At 54.2% G+C, this 22,437-nt stretch overlaps 1 protein-coding gene and 1 pseudogene across 1 annotated transcript in view; one reads left to right on the forward strand and one right to left on the reverse strand.

Annotated features, from left to right (window-relative positions):
- The window catches only part of IGSF21 (immunoglobin superfamily member 21), a 277,720-nt gene that overhangs the window by 217,720 nt on the left and 37,563 nt on the right, over nucleotides 1-22,437 (forward strand). The window contains exon 5 of the mRNA XM_019807625.2: nucleotides 10,028-10,146. Within this exon, the coding sequence (XP_019663184.1) occupies nucleotides 10,028-10,146 (119 nt within the window). The remainder of the gene's footprint in view (nucleotides 1-10,027; nucleotides 10,147-22,437) is intronic.
- On the reverse strand, nucleotides 18,929-19,725 carry LOC100475091 (annotated as a pseudogene).

Here is a 22,437-nt window from a genome sequence, read left to right on the forward strand (position 1 = left end):
CTGTGGATTTTTGTTTGAGAATGCATCACTGGAAGATAAAATCTGATTTCTGAGAGGCTTTTTCCCACCTTGGAATCAGGTAGTTGCAGTGTGCCCACAGGGAAATGACAGCGGCCATCTGTGGAGCACTGCTCTGGGCAGGAATGAGGGCCCTTCCATGGTGACCCCCTTGGAGCCTCAGAACAAAGCTCCCCGCAGCCCGGATGCAAAGAGGGTAGTGACCTGAGGTCACACAGACCTAGGAGCCTGACCTGGACTGGCATGAGCGTCCAGCAACTTTCAGTCTAGGAGGAAGTGAATGAAATTCTAGAACGTAGGAGGGTGCAGCTCAGTAGTGGACCAGAGGGAGATAAGCCCCTTCCCTTGGATGGAAATTCAATGGAGGGGCAGAATGGGGCCTCACCTGGGTCATCCCCTTCCACGGTCTCTATAATGAGGGGCTGGCCAGAGACCCACAGCGCTTGAGTCCGGGTATACCTCCTTAAATGCTCCTGGCCAGGATTGCCAACCCACAAAGCCTGGGGCCAGGCAGGGCCTGAGGTGGGTCCAGACTCCCCAGCCTGTGGAGGGAAGCCGGGCCAGGCAGGAGGGGACTGGCATGTTCTGGAACTTCTTCCCCTCCTTTGCCACCCCTCCCTACTATCCCTCCCTAGCAGCCCTGCTTTTGATTGGAAGCCACAGATGTTTCGCACCCACTGAGAGGTTTTATGATGGAAACCATTTTCAGATTGAAAGGGGGATGAAAATCGCTAATGGCTTTTCAAAGGCCCTGGGGAAAAAAAAAACAAAGAGTTCAGGCAGTTTCTGGAAAGAAAGGGGAAAACACACAAGGAAGAAGGTAATGAAACTCTCAGGGCCAAGGGAGGGGCCAGGCCCTTAGCTAAGGGGCTTTTCTGGCAGCCCCAGGCCCCCTGCCCAGAGCTCCCTCTCCTCCCCCCCCCACCCGGTCCCTGAGCCCCCCAATTCGAGACAGCCTGTTCACCCCCAAGTGGTGCCGCCCAAATGTTCTCAGGGGAGCCCACCACATTTAGGCTGGCTGGACCCTTGACTGGCTCCCCAGCGGGGTGAGGGGGGAGTGGGGAGTGGCTGGAAGGGGATGGGGGGGTGGCTGTGGGCTTCCAAGGAGCAATTCTGACACATCCTTCTCCTGCTTCGTTGGGGGCAGGAGAAGTTGGCCCCAAACTCTCCAGCTTTGTGTTGTGAAAAGAGCACCAGGGAGTTGGGGCACGTGGAGCCCCCGACTCACTGAGGCTTCTGGCTCAAAGCATCCACCCTTCAGGAGCAGCCCCTATGGGCCCCAAGGGCGGGGTCTGTAATGCTATTACAGTCCTCAAGCTGCCATGGGGGGCCCACGTCCCTCTCTGGCTCAGCTGGCACAGGTAGCCTGGCCTCTCCATCCTTGATCTGCCACGGACTGCTGTCTGGCCTAGGGCAGATCTCTCCTCTCTCTTTAGTTTTCTCATTTGTCAAATAGAAGGTGACCAGCAGCCTGATTTGCCTGGAGTTGGAGGGTTCCTAGAGCATGGGAATGTCAGTGCTTTTTTAAAACGAGCAAAGTCTTGGACGAACCAGGACTAGTTGGTCGCCCTGGTTAAGAGACCAGGCTGGATTAGGAAATCAGATATTAAAGGAGCACAGCTCCCAGCCTCCTCCACATACATCCTGTGCACATGGGACAAGTCCCTTAGCTTAAGGCAGAGTCTCCTTCCTCCACCAGCGCCTCTGCATTTGCGGTCCCCTGGCTCCACCCCTGCTCAGGGGAAACATCTCTGCAGTCTGCCCCTGTCAGGTGCTCCCTGGAGGAGAAACTCCAGGAATTGACCAGAAGGAGGTGAGGGAATTGTTTCTAGGTTTCAGAATGTTCCATTCCCATCCCATTGGGGTTGAAACTTCTCTCTCCCCAGGCAGCTTCCCTCAGAATGTATTCACAGTGGGTGGCTCAGGTCATATCACTTCCAGTGACATTAGCTAAGATCCCACCAAGTAGAATGAGACCCCATTTGTCCTTGATCTCAGTCTAGGCTCTGGGTTCCACTTCCCGGGGTGCACTGGAGCTTAGACTCACCCCCAGGGTCCCCCCAAGGGACCAGGAAAGATTGAGGATGCATCATCTCTTTCAGAAGCTGGAAGACAGGGAGCAGGTGAAGGGTCGGGCTCAGGAGGACAGAGAGAAATTCAGCACTGAGTCAGAGCAGAGTGAGAGGGATGGAGGCCACTCTCCGTGTGTGGCCAGCGTTCTGGCAGCCCCTGGTGGCTTAAAGACCCACATGGAGTGGAAAAATCTCTCCTCTGATAATTTCTACTCAACAGTGCTTACGAGGAACACCCATGGGTCAAGGCCTTCCAAGCTCTACATCCTGATATTCGAGGTTTGGTGAAGCCCATGGGAGGGGACCACCCAGTGTGTCTGGTGGGGGAGGGCAGGGTCAAACAGATGCATGGACCCACAGGGGAGGGAGAAGGACTGAGAACCCGAGACTTGGGGTTTGCTGGCCAGTAGCAACAGCATCTCCTGGGAGCTTGTTAGAAAATCTCAGGCCCTGCACAAACCTGCTAGAATCTGTATTTCAACCAGACCCTGGGGGATTGAGTGCATTCAAGTTTGAGATCTGAACCCCTGCACCCAGCCAGAGTCTCTGGCAGAGGATCCCATCCCAAGACAAGGCCCTTTCTCACCTGTCCCTGGCTGCTTTCCCAGGTCTACCAGTTGCCACAAATGCTATCCCTGGTAGCCAGTCCATTTCCTAGTCCTGGGGGGGTTTGTGCAGCCACCGGGGCCGTGAAGGGACAGCCAGAAGCAGCGAGGGCAGCTGGGAAGGGGGAGCCGCTGAACAGGTGCACACCTGGGCCACTGGGCCAAACAAACAGACCTGAGCTGCCCCAGGGCTCCCACCAGGTTCTGCAGATGGCTCAGGTGAGAGGGAGGGGGCGGGGCCCATTTCTGCCCCCGCCTTTCCCAGAGAGCAGCAAACCTTTTCCAAGCGTCTTATTAGCAAACATCCCAATAGCACCCATGGCCGCCAGAGACTTTATGGCCATTTTTATTAGCCCCGCCCCAAGGCTCTGTAGGGATGGAGCGGGCATTCTGCAATAGCTACCCCAGCATTGCGGGAGCATGACCCTGAACTTGGAGAGTTAGCAGGTGTTTGAGGGATGGAGAGGAAAGCTCTGGGCCTCGGGGGCTGTGCAGCCAATCAGGGAGGCATGGCAGATGCATGAACAGTAAAACTTCCTTACTTCACACTTGAGATCTTTCCAGCAGGGATGACATGGAGCAGAGTAGATGCAGGCACTAGGCTAATAAGATTGCAGGGGTTGTGTTTAACCTACTTGCAAGAAGGAACTATTTCCCAGCCCCTCAGAAGCTCCGTTTCCATGCAAACAATGGTTACACAAATGAAAAGGATCTCTCTTCTCTTCATTAAAGCAAACCCTCAAAGGACCAATCTTCCGGGGTGCTACCTGAATCTTCTCCATTAGCCCAGAATGAGGTACTGTGTATATAAATGAAGACATCTGAATTACAAAATGCTTTTTAAATAGGATAGATTATAAAAGCTTGGTCCTGACAAGTTGTCTTATTTAATTGTTGAATTTTGGCAAAAGTTGTGAGGCCACTCGCCCCTTCCTTCCTTCCATCCCTTTCTCCTTCCTTTCTGGGTCCAGATCAGAGATGGTCTCAGTCTCGCGGAGTCTGGGCTTGATCCTCCAGTGGATGGAAGCCCAGGGAGGGTTCTAAGTTGGAAAAGGACCCGCGGGATCGCACTGTGATAAGGTCACTCTGGCAGCAGGGTAGGGAGGGGATGGCCTGGAGGGGCCTCCGGCAGGGAAAAGTGGCAAGAATGAGTACAGGTGGAGAGGTCTCGGGCAGAGCAGAATGGGCAGAAGGGAGAGAAGGAAAAGAGAAGGTGTCTGTCACCTGTCCTGCAACCTCCCCTCTCCTGAGAGAAGATTAGAAGGAAAGAGGGCCAGAAACACATACAGCAATGCCATGCATAGTTTTCTCATAGAGGAAATCACTTTAGCTGGAATCCTAGGAAGTGTGACCTGCAGGAACAGAAAGCAGTTAGTGGTTGCCTGGGGTTGAGGGGCGGGGGGATTACAAATGGGCACAAGGAAACCTGGGGGGGGGGGTAGTAAGAGCTATGTTCATTAGCTTGACTGTGGCCACTGGTTTCAATGGTGTCTCCATATGTCAAAAGCCATCAAATGTGTAAACTTTATGTACAGTTTATTGGTTTTCAGTCATACCTCAATAAAGTTATAAACAGCAACGACAACAACAATTTAAGAAGCGAGGATCCCAGGAGACCCATTCGTAGTAGAGGGCAGCAGACCTAACACCCTGCACTAGCCCTAGGACCTGGCACGCTCAGACTGATGTTGGGCATGATGACCTTGACCCTAGGGCGACTTAATGAACGTCCAGCTGACTTCTTCCCAGAAGTGGGGAGACATATAGGCAGACTGGATAGAAAGGATGTTTTATAGGGTTACAGCGTTGCTGTTGACAAGTGTTGCCCTGTCTTCCCGGCTACACGCTGGACACGGCAGAGAGTGCCTGGTGTCTAGTCGGCACGTAATAGTTTGTTTAAAAATGTAATCATGTGGGGCGCCTGGGTGGCACAGCGGTTAAGCGTCTGCCTTCAGCTCAGGGCGTGATCCCAGCGTTGTGGGATCGAGCCCCACATCAGGCCCCTCTGCTATGAGCCTGCTTCTTCCTCTCCTACTCCCCCTGCTTGTGTTCTCTCTCGCTGGCTGTCTCTATCTCTGTGTCGAATAAATAAATAAAATCTTAAAAAAAAAAAATGTAATCATGTGACAGTGTAGGGGGAAGAATCCGACAAGCCCCTACCCCACACCAGGCTCTGTTCCTTGTTCTTGTTCATTCATTCAGTCTTCCGATGTCCCCACGTGTCACTCAGTGGCTCATGTGATTCCCTAACGATGCGGCAAGGGAAACTCAAACATGCATTCTGTTTCCTCCCCATCCGGTCCCCTGTTTCCAAGTCCACCACCCCCATTCTGTGCAAATCTAGGACTCGTCCCAGTAGAGAGAAAAAGCCACGAAAGGAGAGGCGAGGAGAGACTGTGAATTTGGGTCAAGTGTGGAGAATGTGAATGCAACTTGCTTGGGGAACTGCAGTCAGTGGAATTAAGGAGGCCCACCGGAAGCTGGAGGAAGGGAATTTAGGAAAATAAAAGGCCATCCTGTTTCTCCCAGCAGGAAGGAAGCAGATGGCTTTCATTACCTGGATAGTGGTGGGGCCCAGAACAGAAATACGCTCTAGAGCAGTGGAGGCGAATTCCCATACCGGAGCGTTCAGACTCGCCAGTTGAAGAAGGAAGAGCCCAGGAGCAGTGGGGGGTGGGGCGATGGGTCCAAAGACAATTCTCCGGCTCGGGCATCCGCCAGACTTGGTTTCAAACGATGGCACCCACCTGCTTACTCTCTGACCTTGGTCATGTTACCTCTATGTATACAGAATTGCTATGTATAGAAGATTCTAGTCCATTGGACTCTGATGCTGCATCAGCTCTGAGCTAAACCCATGAATTATTCCATGCCATCTTGTCAACTGTCTGCTGGGGTGGGATCACAGGTGGTGACTCACCTGCTGGGCTTTGAAAGCTGGCTAGAGGCTTGCCATGTGGACAAGAAAGGAACAAGGGTCCAAGCAGAGGTAACAGCCTGGGCAAAGGCACGGGGGCAGGAACCAAGTCCTTGGCATCTCTCTATCAGCGCCTTGCCCCCAAGGCTCAGCATGGGGCATGGCGCCGAGTAGGTCCACACACTTGTGCTGGCCCTGGGCCTGGCAGAAGCCCTAGTGACTAGCCCTTGCACGGCCTAACCTCAGCCATGGGGACAGCTGGGGGTGCCCCCACTATCTCTGTGTCCCGTTTTTCAAAAACACAATTACATGCCCTTCAGAGCCGCTGTCAGTGTTGGTAAACTCCAGCCTCTAAACTGCATTACACTGATTTTGCCAGAAACCTTTGCAGTTATTAACAGTTTATTGATCAGAGCCCATTGCTGATGAGAGTTGGTCTTCTTACCCCAGCCCCCTCAGGGCCCTGCTATCTGTGCAAGGCCTTTTATCCAGCATGCAGATCAATGCCACTCAAATCTGGGGAGAGGAGATCTCTGGGCTGTTAATCCACTTTAGACGGCTAGCAGTGAGCACCCACACTCAGAGGAGGCGTTTGGTCCAAATCAAAGCTGTGCCTGGGGCAGCTGTTGGGTCTGCAGATGAGAATGAGACTTTGCACCTGCTTTCCAGAACAGGGGGAGACAGGGTTCTCCGTGCTCACTCCACGGCCTCCTGGAAGGTTGCTGCCCATTTCCCGAATGTTGATTGAGTACCTACCATGGCAGCAAGCACCACACATGGTTTTGGGACATACTGGTAAAACAGACAGGGACTGACCCCACCTTCCCGGAGCTTACAGTGCGTGGCGGGGGTGGGGGAGGGGTATCTGGAAGTTGCAGACATAGGTCATCAAGTGACAATTTAGACAAGTACTTTTTTTTTTAAGATTTTATTTATTTATTTGACAGAGAGAGACAGCCAGTGAGAGAGGGAACACAAGCAGGGGGAGTGGGAGAGGAAGAAGCAGGCTCCCAGTGGAGGAGCCTGATGTGGGGCTGGATCCCAGAACACCGGGATCACGCCCTGAGCCGAAGGCAGATGCTTAACGACTGAGCCACCCAGGCGCCCCTAGACAAGTACTTCTGTATTGGTTCGCTGTTGCTGCATAACGAGCCATCCCAAACCTGGATGTTAAGTTTAAACGCAGTGACCATGAACCATTGCTCATGAGTCTAGGGGTTGGCTAGGCTCACTCTTGTGTTTGACCTTGGCTGGAATGGCTGGGCCAGCTGGGGCCTCTCTCCATGTCTCTGTGTGCTTTTGTCCACATCAGAGGCTTGTTCTCAGGGAGGAAGCAAGGGGGAGAGAGCAGGACTGAGAGGGAGAGAGAGCGGCAGGGCGTTACAGAGGAAGAGAGATTGTTCTTTTGAGACTTCAGCTTGGAATTTGCACGCCTTCACTCCTACACATGCTATGGGTCAAAGCAAGTCACGAGGCCAAGAATGGGCGAGAGGCTCCGCCCCTCAATGGAGGGAACTGTAAGGCAATTTGCCAGATGCATGGATATGGGGAGCCTATTAATCAGGGCCATCAATGCCATCCGTCCACCACAGCCACCGGGTCCAGATGGTCACTAAGAAAGTGACCATTCCTTTGTAACTTGAAGGATGCAGCCAGGGGAAGAAAAGGCAGCATTCCCAGGAAGAGAGAATATTGCAAGGGAAGTGCTGAATCAAACAAGGCGCTGGGCCAAATGCGCTGTGTCACCTCTGAGGGGTCCTGGATGGGATTCTGGAACAGAAAAAGGGACACTAGTGGAAAACTGGGGAAGCCCAGAAAGAGTCTGGACTTGAGTTAATAGTGATGTAGCAATGTTGGCTTCTTCGTCTGACAACGGTACCACGGTCGTGTAAGATGTTCCTAATGGAAATTGGGTGAGGGAAGTATGGAAATGTTCTATTCTCTGTGCAACTTTTCTGTCAATCTAAAATGATTCCAAAATTAAGTTTATTTTTTAAGAAGGCACTTGGCCCATGAAGGGAATAGAAAGAACACCACTGCGGCTGGAGGAGGGCTAGGCTGAGAGGTTCCGGAGATGTGGCGGGGAGCAACCACGCTGGCCTTGTTGGCCAAGATAAGTTTGGGTTTTAATCTTTAAGAGTACAGAGAAGTCTCTGAAGGGCTTAGGTAGGGAAGTACCATTAATTCTATTTGCATTTGAAAAGATCTGGGTTGGACCTGCAGAATGGATTCAGAGGGAGTTTCCCAGGGGCAGAAGAACCAGTTAACGTTCAGCCCCCACATTCCAGGTGAGAAAAGGGATGGGGGGGATGGAAGGAAACGGATACAGTCCGGGAAGTATTTAGGTAGAGCATCTGGGGGGACTGGCCCACTGAGTGCCCATGAGTGGGACTAGGACCACTGGTGGAGCTCGGGAGCCCAATGAAGGAACACCCGAGTCTGTACAAAGTCCTAAGGGGGAAGCTGCCTTCTTCACGAGGCACCAATCCAGGCGTCCCCTGAACCATCTTCTACCCCCTCTGCTGTGTCACCTACACGAGTCGCCCAAACATACCGCTTATGTTGCCGTCACCTGAGCATGTCGTCAGTGTAGCAATGGCCTAAACATGTCACTGTGTTGCTGTCACCTAAACCCACATGGCAGTTACCTGCGCGTTTCCCCCTGGGTGCCGACCCTGTCACCGTTACCTCATTACATCACCTGGGTGGCTGCCAGCTGCCTGTGTCTCCTGAGCCTGTTTCTTTAGGGGGCTGTCGCCTGAGCATGTCACCTGCACACATGTCACCTGCACAAGTCACTTACCCTATAACTGATACCTATGAGTGTCACCTAAACATGTCACTCTAGGCGACTGTCACTCAGCAACAGTGCCCAGTAGAGGGGCTGTTTTTCCAGTCTAGCTGAGTTACGAACAAACAAAATAGCTCCTGAGGGGAGACAGTCCCCTGCTGTTCCCGCTGACAGGGTGCTCCTCTGAGGGCGGGGAGGGGAGGAAGGCAGCGTCTTCCCCACAAAGTTTCCCTGATGAAAAGCTCCTGTTCTCCCAGTCCTTTCGTAACAGTCGGGTAGACCAGATGTCAACTTCTGCATATTCTATGTAAATGGAGGTGTTTGTTTATGCTAATGTGTGCTGGCTCTGCTGTGAGCCAGCAGCGTGGAATCCAGGCTGAGAGCCCAGGTGTGGGGAGCACTGAGTCAGGAGGGAGGTGGGGGACACTGAGTCAGGAGAGAACGGACCTGGGAGACAAAGATGGGGATGGCGGACAGGAGAGAAGAGAGTGAATCTGAGGTTGGAGTGCACAGGAGAAGCTGATGGGAGCGGGTGGTTTCGCTGAGTAGAGAGCGAATGTGTCCAAGAGGGGGTGGAACAGAGAGCTGGGTGGAAGGAACCTCCGTCCTTGGGGTGGGAGGGCGGGAGCCACACCCAGAGCCTGTGCTCTTCACTGACTCCCTCTCCTTCCCCTACTGCCTCCTCTGATCGGACTGAGGGGCCAGTTTGGTGGCTAGGCCTTCGTGACCATGACCGTGACTGTGACCGTGAGCTTCTTCCTGTTTTGACAACCTGAGTCCCAAGCACAGAGACCCCACTGCCTCTAAGTTGTGGTCAGAAGAGGCTCCCTTTTGGCCACATGGTCAGGCCCAGAGAAGGTTGGAACTTGCCAGAGGACCGAGAGATGTCTCTGATGCAGCAGTGGCCTAGCCAACGTCCCTCCAGGCCACAGGAGGACCCCAGGCAGAACTAGCTGCTCCCCGCTTTGTGCTAGAATAGACTCACCCTTGAGGGACTGGGAGCGCTGATCCACTGGGCCAGGGGCTCCTTGGAGAGGAGAAGTTGACTGTTTCTTCTCAAGCCCCCAAGGCTGGACCCAAAGGCACAGCAAGGCAGTGCCAAAAGAGGAATTCAAATTCCCATCCTGGCTCTTATTAGCCATACTGGTGGTGGGCGGGAGGACCTCTGTACCCCCTCTAGAGGCTCAGTTTCCATGTTTACGAGATGGGAATAGCGGTCCCGTGTGGAGGACAGAGTGACGGGTCGCACTAGGGCGCGGTTTTGAGCCTGTGCCCCACGTTAGGTGCCTCCCAGCGCAGTCCTCCTCGGGCCCTCTAGGTGGGGGCACCGTTACCATCCGCAGCTCAGGGAAACTGACAGGAGCACCGATCGAACTCGGGTGGAACACACAGCCCCCACACCTTCACCTCCTGAAGCATCGAACACAGGGCCTGGCATACAGTCAGTGCTCCATAAATGTTGCTGCTCCCCCCAGCAGAGCACAGGAGCACATGGTCGAGCCAGAAGCGTTTGTTGAACACAGGCTGAACAGTGGGGCTTGGGGTTGTTTTCAGGGTGGGGGGGGGGCTGCGCTTTCCAGCGCCCTGTCGTGGGCCCTCACCCTGCCCCTCTGCTTCCCCCCAGACTGCCCGAGGTCCGCATCTCAGACAACGGTCCCTACGAATGCCACGTGGGCATCTACGACCGCGCCACGAGGGAGAAGGTGGTCCTGGCATCAGGCAACATCTTTCTCAACGTCATGGGTGAGTGCAGGGCCCCCCCGGCCCCAGGGTCACAGCGAGGAGAGACAAATGAGGTGCTGACGGAGGAACGAAGGCTTCCCAAAGGGCAGCAGACCTCAGTGTCCGCTTCTGTAAGGCAAGGGTGGGATGTGGGCCTGGTGGATCATTCATGGACCCCGGGCTCCAGGCTCCGTGACCCGGTGAGGACACAGGGAGGGAGGGGCTGAGCAGCGTGGAGGCAGCTGTGGGAGCACTTTTCCAGGCTGAAGCTAAGAGCCATGTTCATAGAAGTGCCCGTGGGGACAGAACAGTGCGGGTAGGGTTCCCCCTCCCCCGGTGGCAGGACAATCTGGGTGCCTCCCTGGGGGAGGGGATGCACACGGGCTACAGAGAGTGATTCTGACCCTGGACCTCCCATGGACTTTCCTGGGACACTGAAGCAGCAAGTGATCAGTGAGGACATGCCCCGGACTCGGTGTCAGGGCGTCCTGGGGTCGGATCCCGTGTCTGTGTCTCTGTTTCTCCATCTGCAAGATGGGGATAGGAACGCTAGTACCTGTCTCTGGCTGGCTGTGTCCCCACCCCAGCCTCAGTTTCTCCATTTGTCAAACAAGGGCCGTGCTTCAAGCGGTCTCAGAAGCTTCTTTCGGCAGTGACGTTCTCGTCAGGTGCACTCTCCAGTTCTGCTGCCAGAATTCTGGGGACTTGGCCCCGACTCCGGGCTCCAGCGTTTTCTGATTTTCTTATCAAATAATATTTACCAGGGAAACAAAGCTTGTCGTAGTCAGGCAATCAATGAAAGCATAAAGGCCCCGTGGAAAGCCACCGCTTCTAGGGAAATTGAAAACCTCCAAAGGCCAGACCTCCAGAGGGACATTGATTCCCGCGGAGACAGCACGTGGTGTGTTCTGGCTTCCTGGCGGATGGGCCGCGGCGGGGAGGTGACTGTGCCAGGAAAACTTCCCTCTTGCCGTTGTCCCCTCACTGAAGGGGCGTTCTTGATGCCCAGCCCTCGGCTGGTCACCCCGGGGAATCTGGTGAAGAGCAAAACTCAGTGTGCACCATCGAGGGGTTCCCAGTCTGAGGAGGGACATGGACGTAATCATCCATCCATCAGATATCCCTTGAGCACCTACTATGTGCTAGACAATAGACACACTCCTTCCATAGGAGTAGGTCCCTGGGGAGTTGTATCCCGTGCATGAGCCAAGCATAAAACACACATAGGTGCCTAAGAGAGAACTGTGGACAGGGCCAAATCCTGGGCAGAAAATCAGGCAGGTAACGGGGTAGAGAGCGGCTGCGGGAGGCGGGGGTGGCAGCTAGTATAGGGGGAGGACTCGAGGAGGACCCTCTTGGAGGCTGCTGGGCTGTGCTTTCCATGTTCTGTCATTCAGTCCTCACAACCCACTCGAGGGTAGGGACTAGTATTATTGGCCCCATTCTGCAGACGCAGAAATGGAGGCACAGATAAAGCAAGAAACCTGCCTAAGGTTACACAGCCAGGATCACAAAATCCTCCCAAAATGGCAGCTCAGCGCTAGGGCCAGAAGCCAGGCGTCTTGCGTCTCACACCAGCTGTTGCACCCCTAGAACTCCAGCTAAGGGTTCTTTCAATGTGAGCAAGGACAGAGTCCTCTAAAGCCACCTCCTCCATGAGGCCCACCCTCACGAGCACGTTGCTCTCCCTCCACGGCCTCTGTCTCCTCCTCCATCCATACAAGGAGGAGGTGTGACCAAATGGTCCTAAGCCCCTCCGAGCTCTGACATCTGTAAATCCGTTATCCCACCTGCTAGGCAAGGAACTGGAGGCACAGAGATCCCGTGGGACCCGCCAGAATGGCACGGCTGGCCTGATGGTCCTGGCTGAGCAAGGCCGTGTGCTCCTGGCGGGCGTAGCTCCTCTCTCTGCCCACGGCATGGCCAGCCGAGACTTTTCTACTCCAGTCTCGCTGTCTGGGCAGCAGGCAGCTGTGCGCCTCTGGGCTCCTCCCAACGGAAGGTGGCAGCCACGTGGGATGGCAGACGGCTGCTGACATCCCAGTTACTGAGCAGGAGCTGAGGCTGTCAGGGAATTGGGGGGGGGCGGGGGCAGCACCACCCAGTGGCCCCAGACTCAGGGAATGGCTCTGACCTCTGGAAATGCAGGGTGTCTCTGGGCAGGATTCTTACTAAAACACCCCCATGCTCTCTGAGCCTGCAGCTGAGCTGACGTCACAGCCCCTGTCCATCCCCGGCCTGTGCCTGACAGTGCGTGAGCTTCTGGCTTCGTGCGTATTGTCTTCTGGAATCCTGGCGACAGCCCTCTGAGCCAGGACGTGTTACAATCCCTGTTATGTAAGTTTAGGACACACAGATTTTCAGTGTGTTCGTTAACCTCGCTGGGCCTCAGTTTCCCATCTGTAAAATAGGGACAAGAGTGGTTACCCCCTGGAGTAGTTGTAAGGTTTTTTTAATTTAAATAAAGTTTGCAGGGTGCCTGGGTGGCTCAGTCGGGTAGGTGTTTGACTCTGGGTTTCGGCTCAGATCATGATCTTAGGGCTGTGGGAGCCCACATCCAACTCTGTGCTCAGCAGGGAATCTGCTGGAGATTCCCTCCCTCTGCCCCACCCCCTGCACTCTCTCTCTCTCTAAAATAATAAATAGGGGCTCCTGGCGGCTCAGTCCATGAAGCACCTGCCTTCAGCTCAGGTTGTGATCCTGGAGTCTCAGGATCGAGCCCCGCATCGGGCTCCCTGCTCAGCAGGGAGTCTGCTTCTCCTTCTGTCCCTTCCCCCGGCTCCTTCTCTCTCTCACTCTCCCTCTCGAATAAATAAATAAATTCTTAAAAACTAATAATAAATAAATAAATCTTTGAATGAATGAATGAATGAATGAATGAATGAATGAATGAATGAATAAGTTTGCAAAGCCCCTATGCGGCAGCTAAAAGGATCGGTAGGCTGGACTTCGTTCCCTTTAGTACCATTGTCTCGGGTCTGCCCGTTCTTGGGCGCAGCGGGGGCTGCTTCTTTCTTGCCCCTGGAAGTCTTGCCGATGATTCATGACCCCAAGGAGCTTCAAGCCCGTCCGAGAAGCACAGCTCCATGCACGGACTCCCTGCAAACGGACCCAGTTCTGCCCTTGTTCTAGGAAGCGGGACCGCATGCCTCTGCCTGCCCCCCTCCCTGGCCTTCTGCTGAGAGGAGGTGCCAAGACCCACCCCCACTTTGCTAAACACAGCCACACCTCGCACTCAGCGGGCTCTGCCAGTTCCAAAGTGCTTTCATTGGAGCGTTTCCCCTGATCCGGACAACAGCCCCGCAGGTCGGGATTACTGTCATCCCTGATTCACAGGCGGAGGCTGAGTCTCAGGGAAGGGAGAGGATTTGCTGGGGACTGCAGGGCTGTGGCTGTCCCCGTCCCACAGCAGCAGAGCAGCGTGCCTTCCGTGGCTCACTACGGGCCCAGGAGGCTGGGGATTGGGGCGTGTTGGGAGAGACGGGGCGGGGGGCGCTGAGTGCGAGGACGTCTCCCCTGTGCAGCTCCAGTGCTCCAGCAGCCACGTCAGCCTGGGAGGCAGAGACCACCCTGCACCTGTCGCCCAGACCCAGGCTCGGAGAAGGAAGGGACTCAGCCAAGGTCGGGCAATTCCGTGAGATCATCCCCAGGACAGAGCGCTCTGAGCCCAGTGCCAGGCACCTCCCGAGCGCTCAGTCAATAGTATCTCACATGACAAATAGCGATCATGGCCGTTACACATCAGGCACAACTAGAAAGACTTGAAAATTGTGGGACTCTGCCTCCCCCTCCCTCACCCGCCCCTTTAAATATATTTCAGAGCAGGTGCCAAGCCCTACAGTCTGCTCCTTGCCTTGGCCCGTGACATAGCATAGACAGACACTGGTCTGTCTGGTCACACAGACACACACGCATGCCCGCACGCACACACCAACACCCTCCCGCCAAGCGAGTGGAGGCCGTTGAAAGCTGGGGTCTCCTTTGTGCGACAAAGGACCCTAAGGAACTTGGCCACCAACAGTGGGGCAAGACACTCCCCTCCTCGATTTGGGGGTCAAAGGGAAGCTTCCTAGGATGGTGGGGGGAAGGGAGACGAGGAGTGGGGCCCATCCCCACGCATCCCCACGGCCCCGTGTGCATCCCAAGCACAGAGCGACTGTGCGGGAGAACCGGCCTCCCGTCTGCCGCCACTGCATTGGCATCCAGCACATTCTACCGCACTGTTTCCGCGGGCCTCGGGGTGCAGATCAAAATGTGAGAGCGGCTGTAATTTCACGCCTATAACATCCCCGCTATGTGGTGGGAAAAGACATTTGGGAGCCCCGTGGGTGACACCGAGGGTTCGTGCCGCACAAAGTCATTAAAATGTTTTTATCCGAGCTGCAGATAAATTGTAAGCCAATTTGAAAGTTGCGTGCTGGGCCCCAGGAACGCATTATACACAGTCATGGAAGGATTGCAGAGGGCCTTCTTGGGGTGTAGGTTATAGCGGGGGAGGATGTTAAGGGTGCAATGTTACAATCAATTAACCAGAAGCCCAGACACCCCCACCCCAGCCAATGCGGGAAGACGCTGCTCTCCCAGTTCCGCCAGAAGACCAGAAGGCAAGGTTTCTCTGCCACCCTTGCAGTGCGGGCCTGCCACCGAGGGGGCCCTTTCCACCCACAGCGAATAATCAAGGCCGCTTTTCCATCAAGCACAGGCTGAGTGGCCGGCACTGGGCGCTGAGCGACCCGCGAGCTGTTGATCAAAGGACCTTCACGAGTGTCCCCCGAGATAGACACCGTCATCCCATTTCACAGATGAAGGAAGGAGGCTCTGAGGGTTTAAGGGGCTCCCCCATGTGAGTGAGAGAGCTGGGGAACCCACCAGGTCTGCCCGAGCCCGGAGCTGATGCACCTAACAGTATCTCGGAGCTCCCAAGGGACACGTCCCCACCTTTGACACACAGGCCACTAATAACGCAGAGGTCAAGTAAGCATAGGGGTGGAGGGGGGGCTTATGCAGACCTGAGACAGCGGGAGCCTCCATGAGACCGAGCCCCAACCAGGAGCACTTGGCACTCCAAACTTCAGACAGTTCCTGGGCCCCAGGCCCCAAGGGGCTGCTCATTCACTTCAACCCTGGGCCCCTCGCTACTCAAACCCCCTGAAGGGAGCACCAGCCTTGGAGTCCCCAGGTCAGTGCCCGCTTGTGACTTGGACGGTCCAGTACCGACCTTTTTTCCTAGTAAAAACAACATCACGGGGCGCCTGGGTGGCGCAGTCGTTAAGTGTCTGCCTTCGGCTCAGGGTGTGATCCCGGCGTTCTGGGATCGAGCCCCACATCAGCCTTTTCTGCGGGAGCCTGCTTCTTCCTCTCCCACTCCCCCTGCTTGTGTTCCCTCTCTCGCTGGCTGTCTCTGTCAAATAAATAAATAAAATCTTTAAAAAAAAAAAAAAAAAAAAAACAACATCAGAATGGTTTTTTTTTTTTTTTAAATGGATTAGAAGGTCACTTGGATGTCCACACACAGGCATTCCAAATCCCAATCCTTCATTCATCCATCATTCATTTGTTCATTTCTGTAACAGACATGTATTTATGGAGCACCTAGTATGTTCCAGGCGCTCTCGTAGGGACTGGAATTCAGCTTCAGTAAAAAGCCAGACAAAACTCCTGGTCCTCATGGACCGGACCGTGCAGGAAGGGAGGCAGACCCAAACAAGGAGACCGCTGGAGCCCGTGGGTGCCAGAGGGTGGTCGAGCGAAGCTGAGGCAGGCACAGCCTGGGGCAAGGGGGCTCTTAAATGGGTGTTCAAAAAGGCCCCTCCGAGAAGGCGAGGACTTGAGGGCTCCCCGCGCCTGATCCCACACTGCCCGACTCAGCATGTGCGGGGGGCCAAGCACAGTTCTGGGTGCCGAGGATGCAGGAGGACGAGGAGAGTCTTTGCCTCATGGAGCTTCGATGCCATTGAGGGAGATGGCTAGCTCACGGTACAGATGCAGAAACCCAGGCTGACCCCGAGGCCGGATGTCTCCAGGATGCCAGTAACAAATGAGCACTCCGGGGAGCTGAAAGTCACAGAAATCTATTCCCTCGTAGTTCTGGAGGCCGGAAGTCCAAAATCGAGGTGCTGGCAGGGCCACGCTCCCTCTGAAAGCTCTAGGAAAGGATCCTTCCTTGCCTCCTCCAGCTCCTGAGCGTGGCCAGTGGTCCTTGACCTTCCTGGGCTTGTAGATGCAGCCCTCCAGCTCTGCATCCGTCCTCACCGGGCGACGACCTCCCTGCCTCCGTCCTCACAGGGTGGCCTCCCTCTGTGGGTCTGGGTCTCTGTGTCCACATCTCCCTCTTCTAAGGACACCAGGCCTTAGACAAAGGCGCACCCAGAGCTTCTATGACCTCCTCTGAACTTGGTTACATGTACGAAGACCGTTTTTGCAAATAAGATCACATTCACGGGTGCTGGGGGTTAGGACTTCAACACGTGTTTCTCCAGGACACGATTTGACCCACAACAGTCACTGAACCAGGAGGGAGCCTCAGAGGTGGATTTTCCATCTGACTCTGAAGCTGACGCGATACTCCCAAGCACGTGGGTTACCCTTCACTGAGTATTTACGAATATGCCACACGCTGGGCTGAGGTCTTCCTAGACTAACTTACCACATAATCCCAAAAGCTCTGTGAGATGGGTACTGCCATCTCTTTGCCAGATGAAGAAACTGATAGGTATGTCGCTTGCCTAGGACACCCAGCCCGCCAGTGACAGAGCAAGGGCAGAGGTGTCCTTCACAGTCACCCGTTCTGCTCTACTAACCATCATAACATATTAACAAGCACGAATAAAATGTTCTATCTTGGGATCCCTACGTCTCTTCTGTAGGCTTCCAAGTGAGGGTGGCCGATACAGGTAGAATTTTGGAACCCAAGGCCATCATGGCACCAAACCACACCAATGCTTTCAAAACATAGGGCCAGGCGACATAGGTCCCACTGCAGAGAATAGTTGTAAAGGAACTTCGCATAGCTTGCTTTTTATTTTTTTCAGTATGTTTTACTGAATTTTTATTAAGTGCATCTGGTGCTTTTTTTCTTTTTTTTTAAACTGTTTTATTGAGCTATAATTCATATAACACATAATTCACTCATTGGAAGTATACAATTTAATGGTTTTTAGCATACTCTCAGTTGTACAAACACTTTTAGTTGTGCAACCCATTTTAGAAGATTTTCAAAATCTGTACCCATTAGCAATGACTCCCCCCCATCACATACCCCTTGGTCTAGGCTTAAGTAATCATCAATCTCCTTTCCTTCTTTTTCTTTCTTTTTTTTTTTTATTAGAGAGAGAGAGAGCACATGAGTGGTGGGGAGGAGCAGAGGGAGAGAGGGAGAGAATCCCAAGCTGACTCCACGCTGAGCCCAGTGCGGGGCTCAATCCCACGACCCTGAGATCATGACCAGAGCCGAAATCATGAGTCAGACGCCTGACCAACTGAGCCACCCAGGGGCCCCTCACCAATCTACTTTTCATCTCTGTGGATTGGCCCGGACATTTCATGTAAACGGGATCATACAGTACGTGGTCTTTGTCACTCCTGTGACTTCTTCCACTTAGTATAAGATTTTCTTTTTTTTTTTTAAGATTTTATTTGTTTATTTGACAGAGAGAGAGAGCACAAGCAGGGGGAGCAGCAGGTGGAGGCGGAGGGTGAGGGAGAAGCAGGCTCCCCGCTGAGCAGGGAGCCCGATGCGGGACTCGATCCCAGGACCCTGAGATCATGACCCGAGCGGAAGGCAAGAGGCTTAACCCACTGAGCCACCCAGGAGCCCCCCATATAAGGCTTTCAAGCTTCATCCACACTGGAACACACATCAGTCCCTCATTCCTTTTTACGGCTGAATGATATTCCGTGGTACGATACATGGCATTTCTTTCATACGGCCACAAGCGGATGGACATCTCCACTTTTCAGGTGTTACGAATAATGCTCCTGTGAACGTTCACGGACAGGGTTTGGTGTGAACGTATAGTTTCAGTTCTCTTGGGCGTATACCCAGGAGCGGAATTGCTGGACCAAACAGTAACTCTGTGTTTAACCTTTTGAGGGTCTCCCGGGCAGCCGTGCCATTTCACTTTCGCTCCGGCGCCATGGGGGTCCCCATGTCTCCAGATCATCACTGGCTCCCGCTACCTGTCTTGTTGATGACGGCCATCCTGGCGGACATGGAGTGGTTCTCATTGTGGTTTTTGGTTTGCGTTTCTCTAATGGCTGATGATGCTGATTATCATGTGCTTTGTGGCCGTTGGGATACTTCTCTGCAGAAATACCTTCAGATCGTGGGTGCGTTTCAACTAGGTTATTTGTCTTTTCATCATTAAGCTGTGCGTGTTCTTTATTTCAGATACAGGGGCCTTATCAGATGTAACATTTGCATATCTTTTCCCCTTTTGTGAGTTATCTTTTCCCTTTCTTGCTGGTGTCCGTTGAAGGATGAAAGGGTTTCCTTTGGAGGAAGTTCACTCCATCTCTTTATTTTCTGTTGCTTGTGTTTTTACTGTCCTAGCTGAGGGGCTTTGCCTAACCCAAGGTCATGGGTTTTTTTTCTTCTCCTTTCTTCACCTTTTTCTTCTCCTGTTTTTCTTCTAAGAGTTTTAAGAGTTTAAAACTCTTACATTTAGTTTTATGATTTCTTTCTTTCTTTCTTTCTTTCTTTCTTTCTTTCTTTCTTTTTCTTGCTTTCTTTCTTTCTCTCTTGACACTGGCCAAAAGAAAACTTTTTGTTACTTTCATGTACAGAATATTCAACAGTGTCCACTCAGCCCAGTTTGGTGGCCAGTTCTTTAGTCCCTGTCTTTTCCAACTTGGCGATGCAAACCACTGACTTTGGACCCAGGGCATTGCCTCCCCAGTGATGGCAGATCTCATCCTATCTGTCATTGTAATCAGGCCTGATGGCTTCCACCAGTTTAGCCGGGCTCCTCTGTCTTTCCTGTTAACCTATGTGAAGGTGACAGTGGTGCAGGGCTTCCTGTGGACCAGACGCCCCAGCCTGGCCTTCCCCTGGATGATGCGGTAGGGAAGCCCCATCTGACGACACAGGCCAGGCAGGAAGACAGCCCACTCAGTGGGATCCACAGCACGTGCAAATCACCACCGGCTGAGCCTTCCTGTTTTCCATCACGATGGTGACAGTATCAACCCCCGCTCAGAGGACAGGCAGCCTCTTCGTGGGGACCTCCTCTTCGCTGGCAGCTTTCTTCTCAGCCCAATCAGGCCAACGATCTCTGCTTCTTCTCTGGCTGTGCTTGGGCACCAGCTTAAGCAGCTGAGTAGCTGGCTGGCGGTCCAAGGCCTGGGTGAACTGGTTCATCGCGGGAGGCACTTTTAGACGTTTAGAGAGAATAGCCCTTTGCCACTGCACCCGGATGTAATGGGGCCATTTGACAAGGTGGGTGAGGTCCTTTGGGGGCTGGATGTCCTGTCTGATGCCAAAATTCTTGGGCCTTTTCTCAAACAGGGGAATGACCACCTTTCTCGTCTCCTGCTTCTTCACCACGCAGGGGTCAGGGCCTCCATCTTCCCCTTCGCCTTCTTTTGGCATCTTGGATGGCTGGAAGAGACTGTAAACTATGATCTATTTCGAGTTAATTTTTGTACGTGCTGTCTCCATCAATTACATGGGGATGTCCACTTGTCCCTGCGCCATTTTGAACAGACTCTTCTTTCCCCCACTGAGTTGTGTTGGCGTCCTTGCTGAGAATCAATCGACTCTAAGTGTGAGGGTTTATTTCTGGATTCCTTATTCTGTTCCATTGACCTATACGTCTCTCCTCACGTGCGTAATTCTGATGTTTTTTAAAGCCATCTGGCCATCTCCAGTCTGGCTCTGTGGCTCCCCTGCTGTGTGACTTGGGGCAGCAAGTCCCCGGGAAGTCCTCCTGGAGCCAGTTCCTCAAGGTTTCCTGTGAAGAGAAGCTCACCCTGGGCTGGTCAGTGCTCCTGGGGGAAAGGAGACTACAGCATGTGACAGAGCTGAGCTCACTGCCATGAGGCCAGGTCCGAACCTAGGATTTCTAGAGATCTGGAGCTCTGCTTTCTAAGACCAGATTCCTGAAGCCTATCCCACCCAGCCTGGTGCTCCTTTCTAGAAAAAGCAGCATGTTCCCAGGACCAATAATTGGAATGTCAAGGATGTCTCTTGAGCTGGGGAGGAGAAATGTCTATGGGTCCAAGGGGGATGGGGAATCGGAGGTTTGAGGGCAGAGCCCGCACCCCACAAAGACCTGGTGTGGCTGCCATAGGGCTGAGCAAAAAGAAGAAACACAGCTCTGCCTCTAAAGGACGCCAGTGGGAAAGCAGGCGGCAGTTTGCAGAACGTCTTTCGAGAAGCCTGCCTATGCGCAGGACAGCCGTGGGGAGATGCGTGTCTCCCAGGCGGATCCAGCACACGGCTCGAGTATGTGGCAGTCCAGGGGACAGCTTAGGTCCGTGGAGGGAAGCCGCTGGTCTCAGAATCCCTGGGGCACCCCAGGCAGGGTAGCTGGGAGGCAAGACGCAGAGCTGCCCCGAAGCCCTCTCCCTAGTCCATGACGCCTGCTGGGTGGAAAATGATCGGCTCTTTTCTCGTCTTGGAGCCTGAGCGGATGAGCCACCTGCTGGGCTACACTAATTACATGAACTGGCCCCAGGCGATTGCAGTGGCCACAGGCTCCAGGGAGTGAGGGGGCAGGTTGGGAACCAAGCCAGAGCCGCAGAGGAGTTTGGGATGCTGAGAGGGAGAAGGTGCAAACCCAGACCTCCACCTCCCACCCCAGATGCCCCCAGGGTCCTGAGGACCAGGCCTGGGTATTCTTGTCTCCCGAGCAAACGTCCTGCAGGCCCACGTCCAAGCCCCCTCCCCTTCCCGTTCCCCTTCCCACCGACGTCTGGATGAGTGACAGTGAGTGCCCAAACTCCCTCCACATCGGAGCCAGGAGAGGGCTGGGTGGTCCCCAATGAAGAATTATTCCTCTATTCAAGTAGGTTGACTAGAAACAGCATTGACTTCCCTAGAGAGCTGGGGAGTGGTTAAGGGGATGGGCTTGGATTTAGCCATAGATTTTAAACCCAGTTCTGGAACTCCTGGTAATAAAGCCGCAAATGTTTATTGAGCATTTACTACACACCAGGCACAGTTCTGCTCCGCACCTGCTAACTCATTGTCCTAACAGCCCTCTAAGGAGGGCTCACGATTCCCTTCCCCACCGTAAACATGCGAAAGCAGAGAGCCTAACGAATGCGCCCAAGGGCACAGGCCTAGGGAGGGGAGAACTGGATTTGAACCCAGGCAGGCTGGCTCCAGGGCCCTCACGGAGCCACTTCCCTACGCTGGCAGGTAGACTGGCAGTTTCCCTGTCTGCTAAATGGGGGTTACGGTAGCACCCTCCCCCGCCCCCGTTGGGATAGGAAGTGCTGTGTCCCTGTCCCGAGCTCACCGTGAGCGCCATTAGAAAGGGCAGCTGTGCCTACTTTCACCTTGTCCTGACCTCCATCCTGGAAGTGTCAGCGGGACCGGGGGGTGGGGGTCAGAGCTGCAGGAAGTGACGTCAGCCGAGGGGAGCTCTCCAAGCCAGGCAGTGGGGACCGTGGCATCCCTTGCTACGCCTGGCAGGGGACGCCAGGAAAGAGCAGATCATAGCCATGGTCCAGTCCCACCCCCTCCACAGTCTCGCTGTGACTTTTCCTCCCCAGCGTCAGTTCCGTCATCTGGAAACAGGGGCATGAAGGGCCCTGGCCCACGGGGCTGCTGTGGATGGTGAATAGAGATGGCTCACAGCCTAGGTCTGCCGGCGGACAGATGGAGGGGGAGACATGGCCCCCGCCAGCCCCGGGGCTTGGGCCATAGAGGCTGAACGTGCAAGATAGACAAAAGCCACAGGACGTGGGAACCAATCAGAAAGATGGGAGCAGATGGGGAGGACATGGCGGGACCTGGCCTTGGACGGAGATGGTCCTTGAGAAGGCACCGGTGAGACCTATGGTCTCGCTCAGCAGACGGTGACTGCAGGAGATGGGCTTTGGGGTGGAGAGGCCAGGGATGCAGCCCTAAGGATGTCTGCAGGCCTCCTTCCTGTTCGTGGGAGCTTCTGAGGGCACAGCGCGATGGGCAGAGGGGTTCTGAGACAGCTGGCAGGGCTCGGCTGCCGGAGGGGTGCTGCAGCCGGGAGGACTGGGGCCGGGGTGGCCAGTGTCTTCCAGGATGGACATCAGAGCATGTTCAGAGATGGCACACTTAAGGGCCTTGAGAGCCTCCACCTGGCCAGGGACCCGGAGAAAAGACACTCA

This window comes from Ailuropoda melanoleuca, chromosome 11, assembly GCF_002007445.2.
Source record: "Ailuropoda melanoleuca isolate Jingjing chromosome 11, ASM200744v2, whole genome shotgun sequence".
In the NCBI taxonomy this organism is placed as follows: Eukaryota; Metazoa; Chordata; class Mammalia; order Carnivora; family Ursidae; genus Ailuropoda; species Ailuropoda melanoleuca.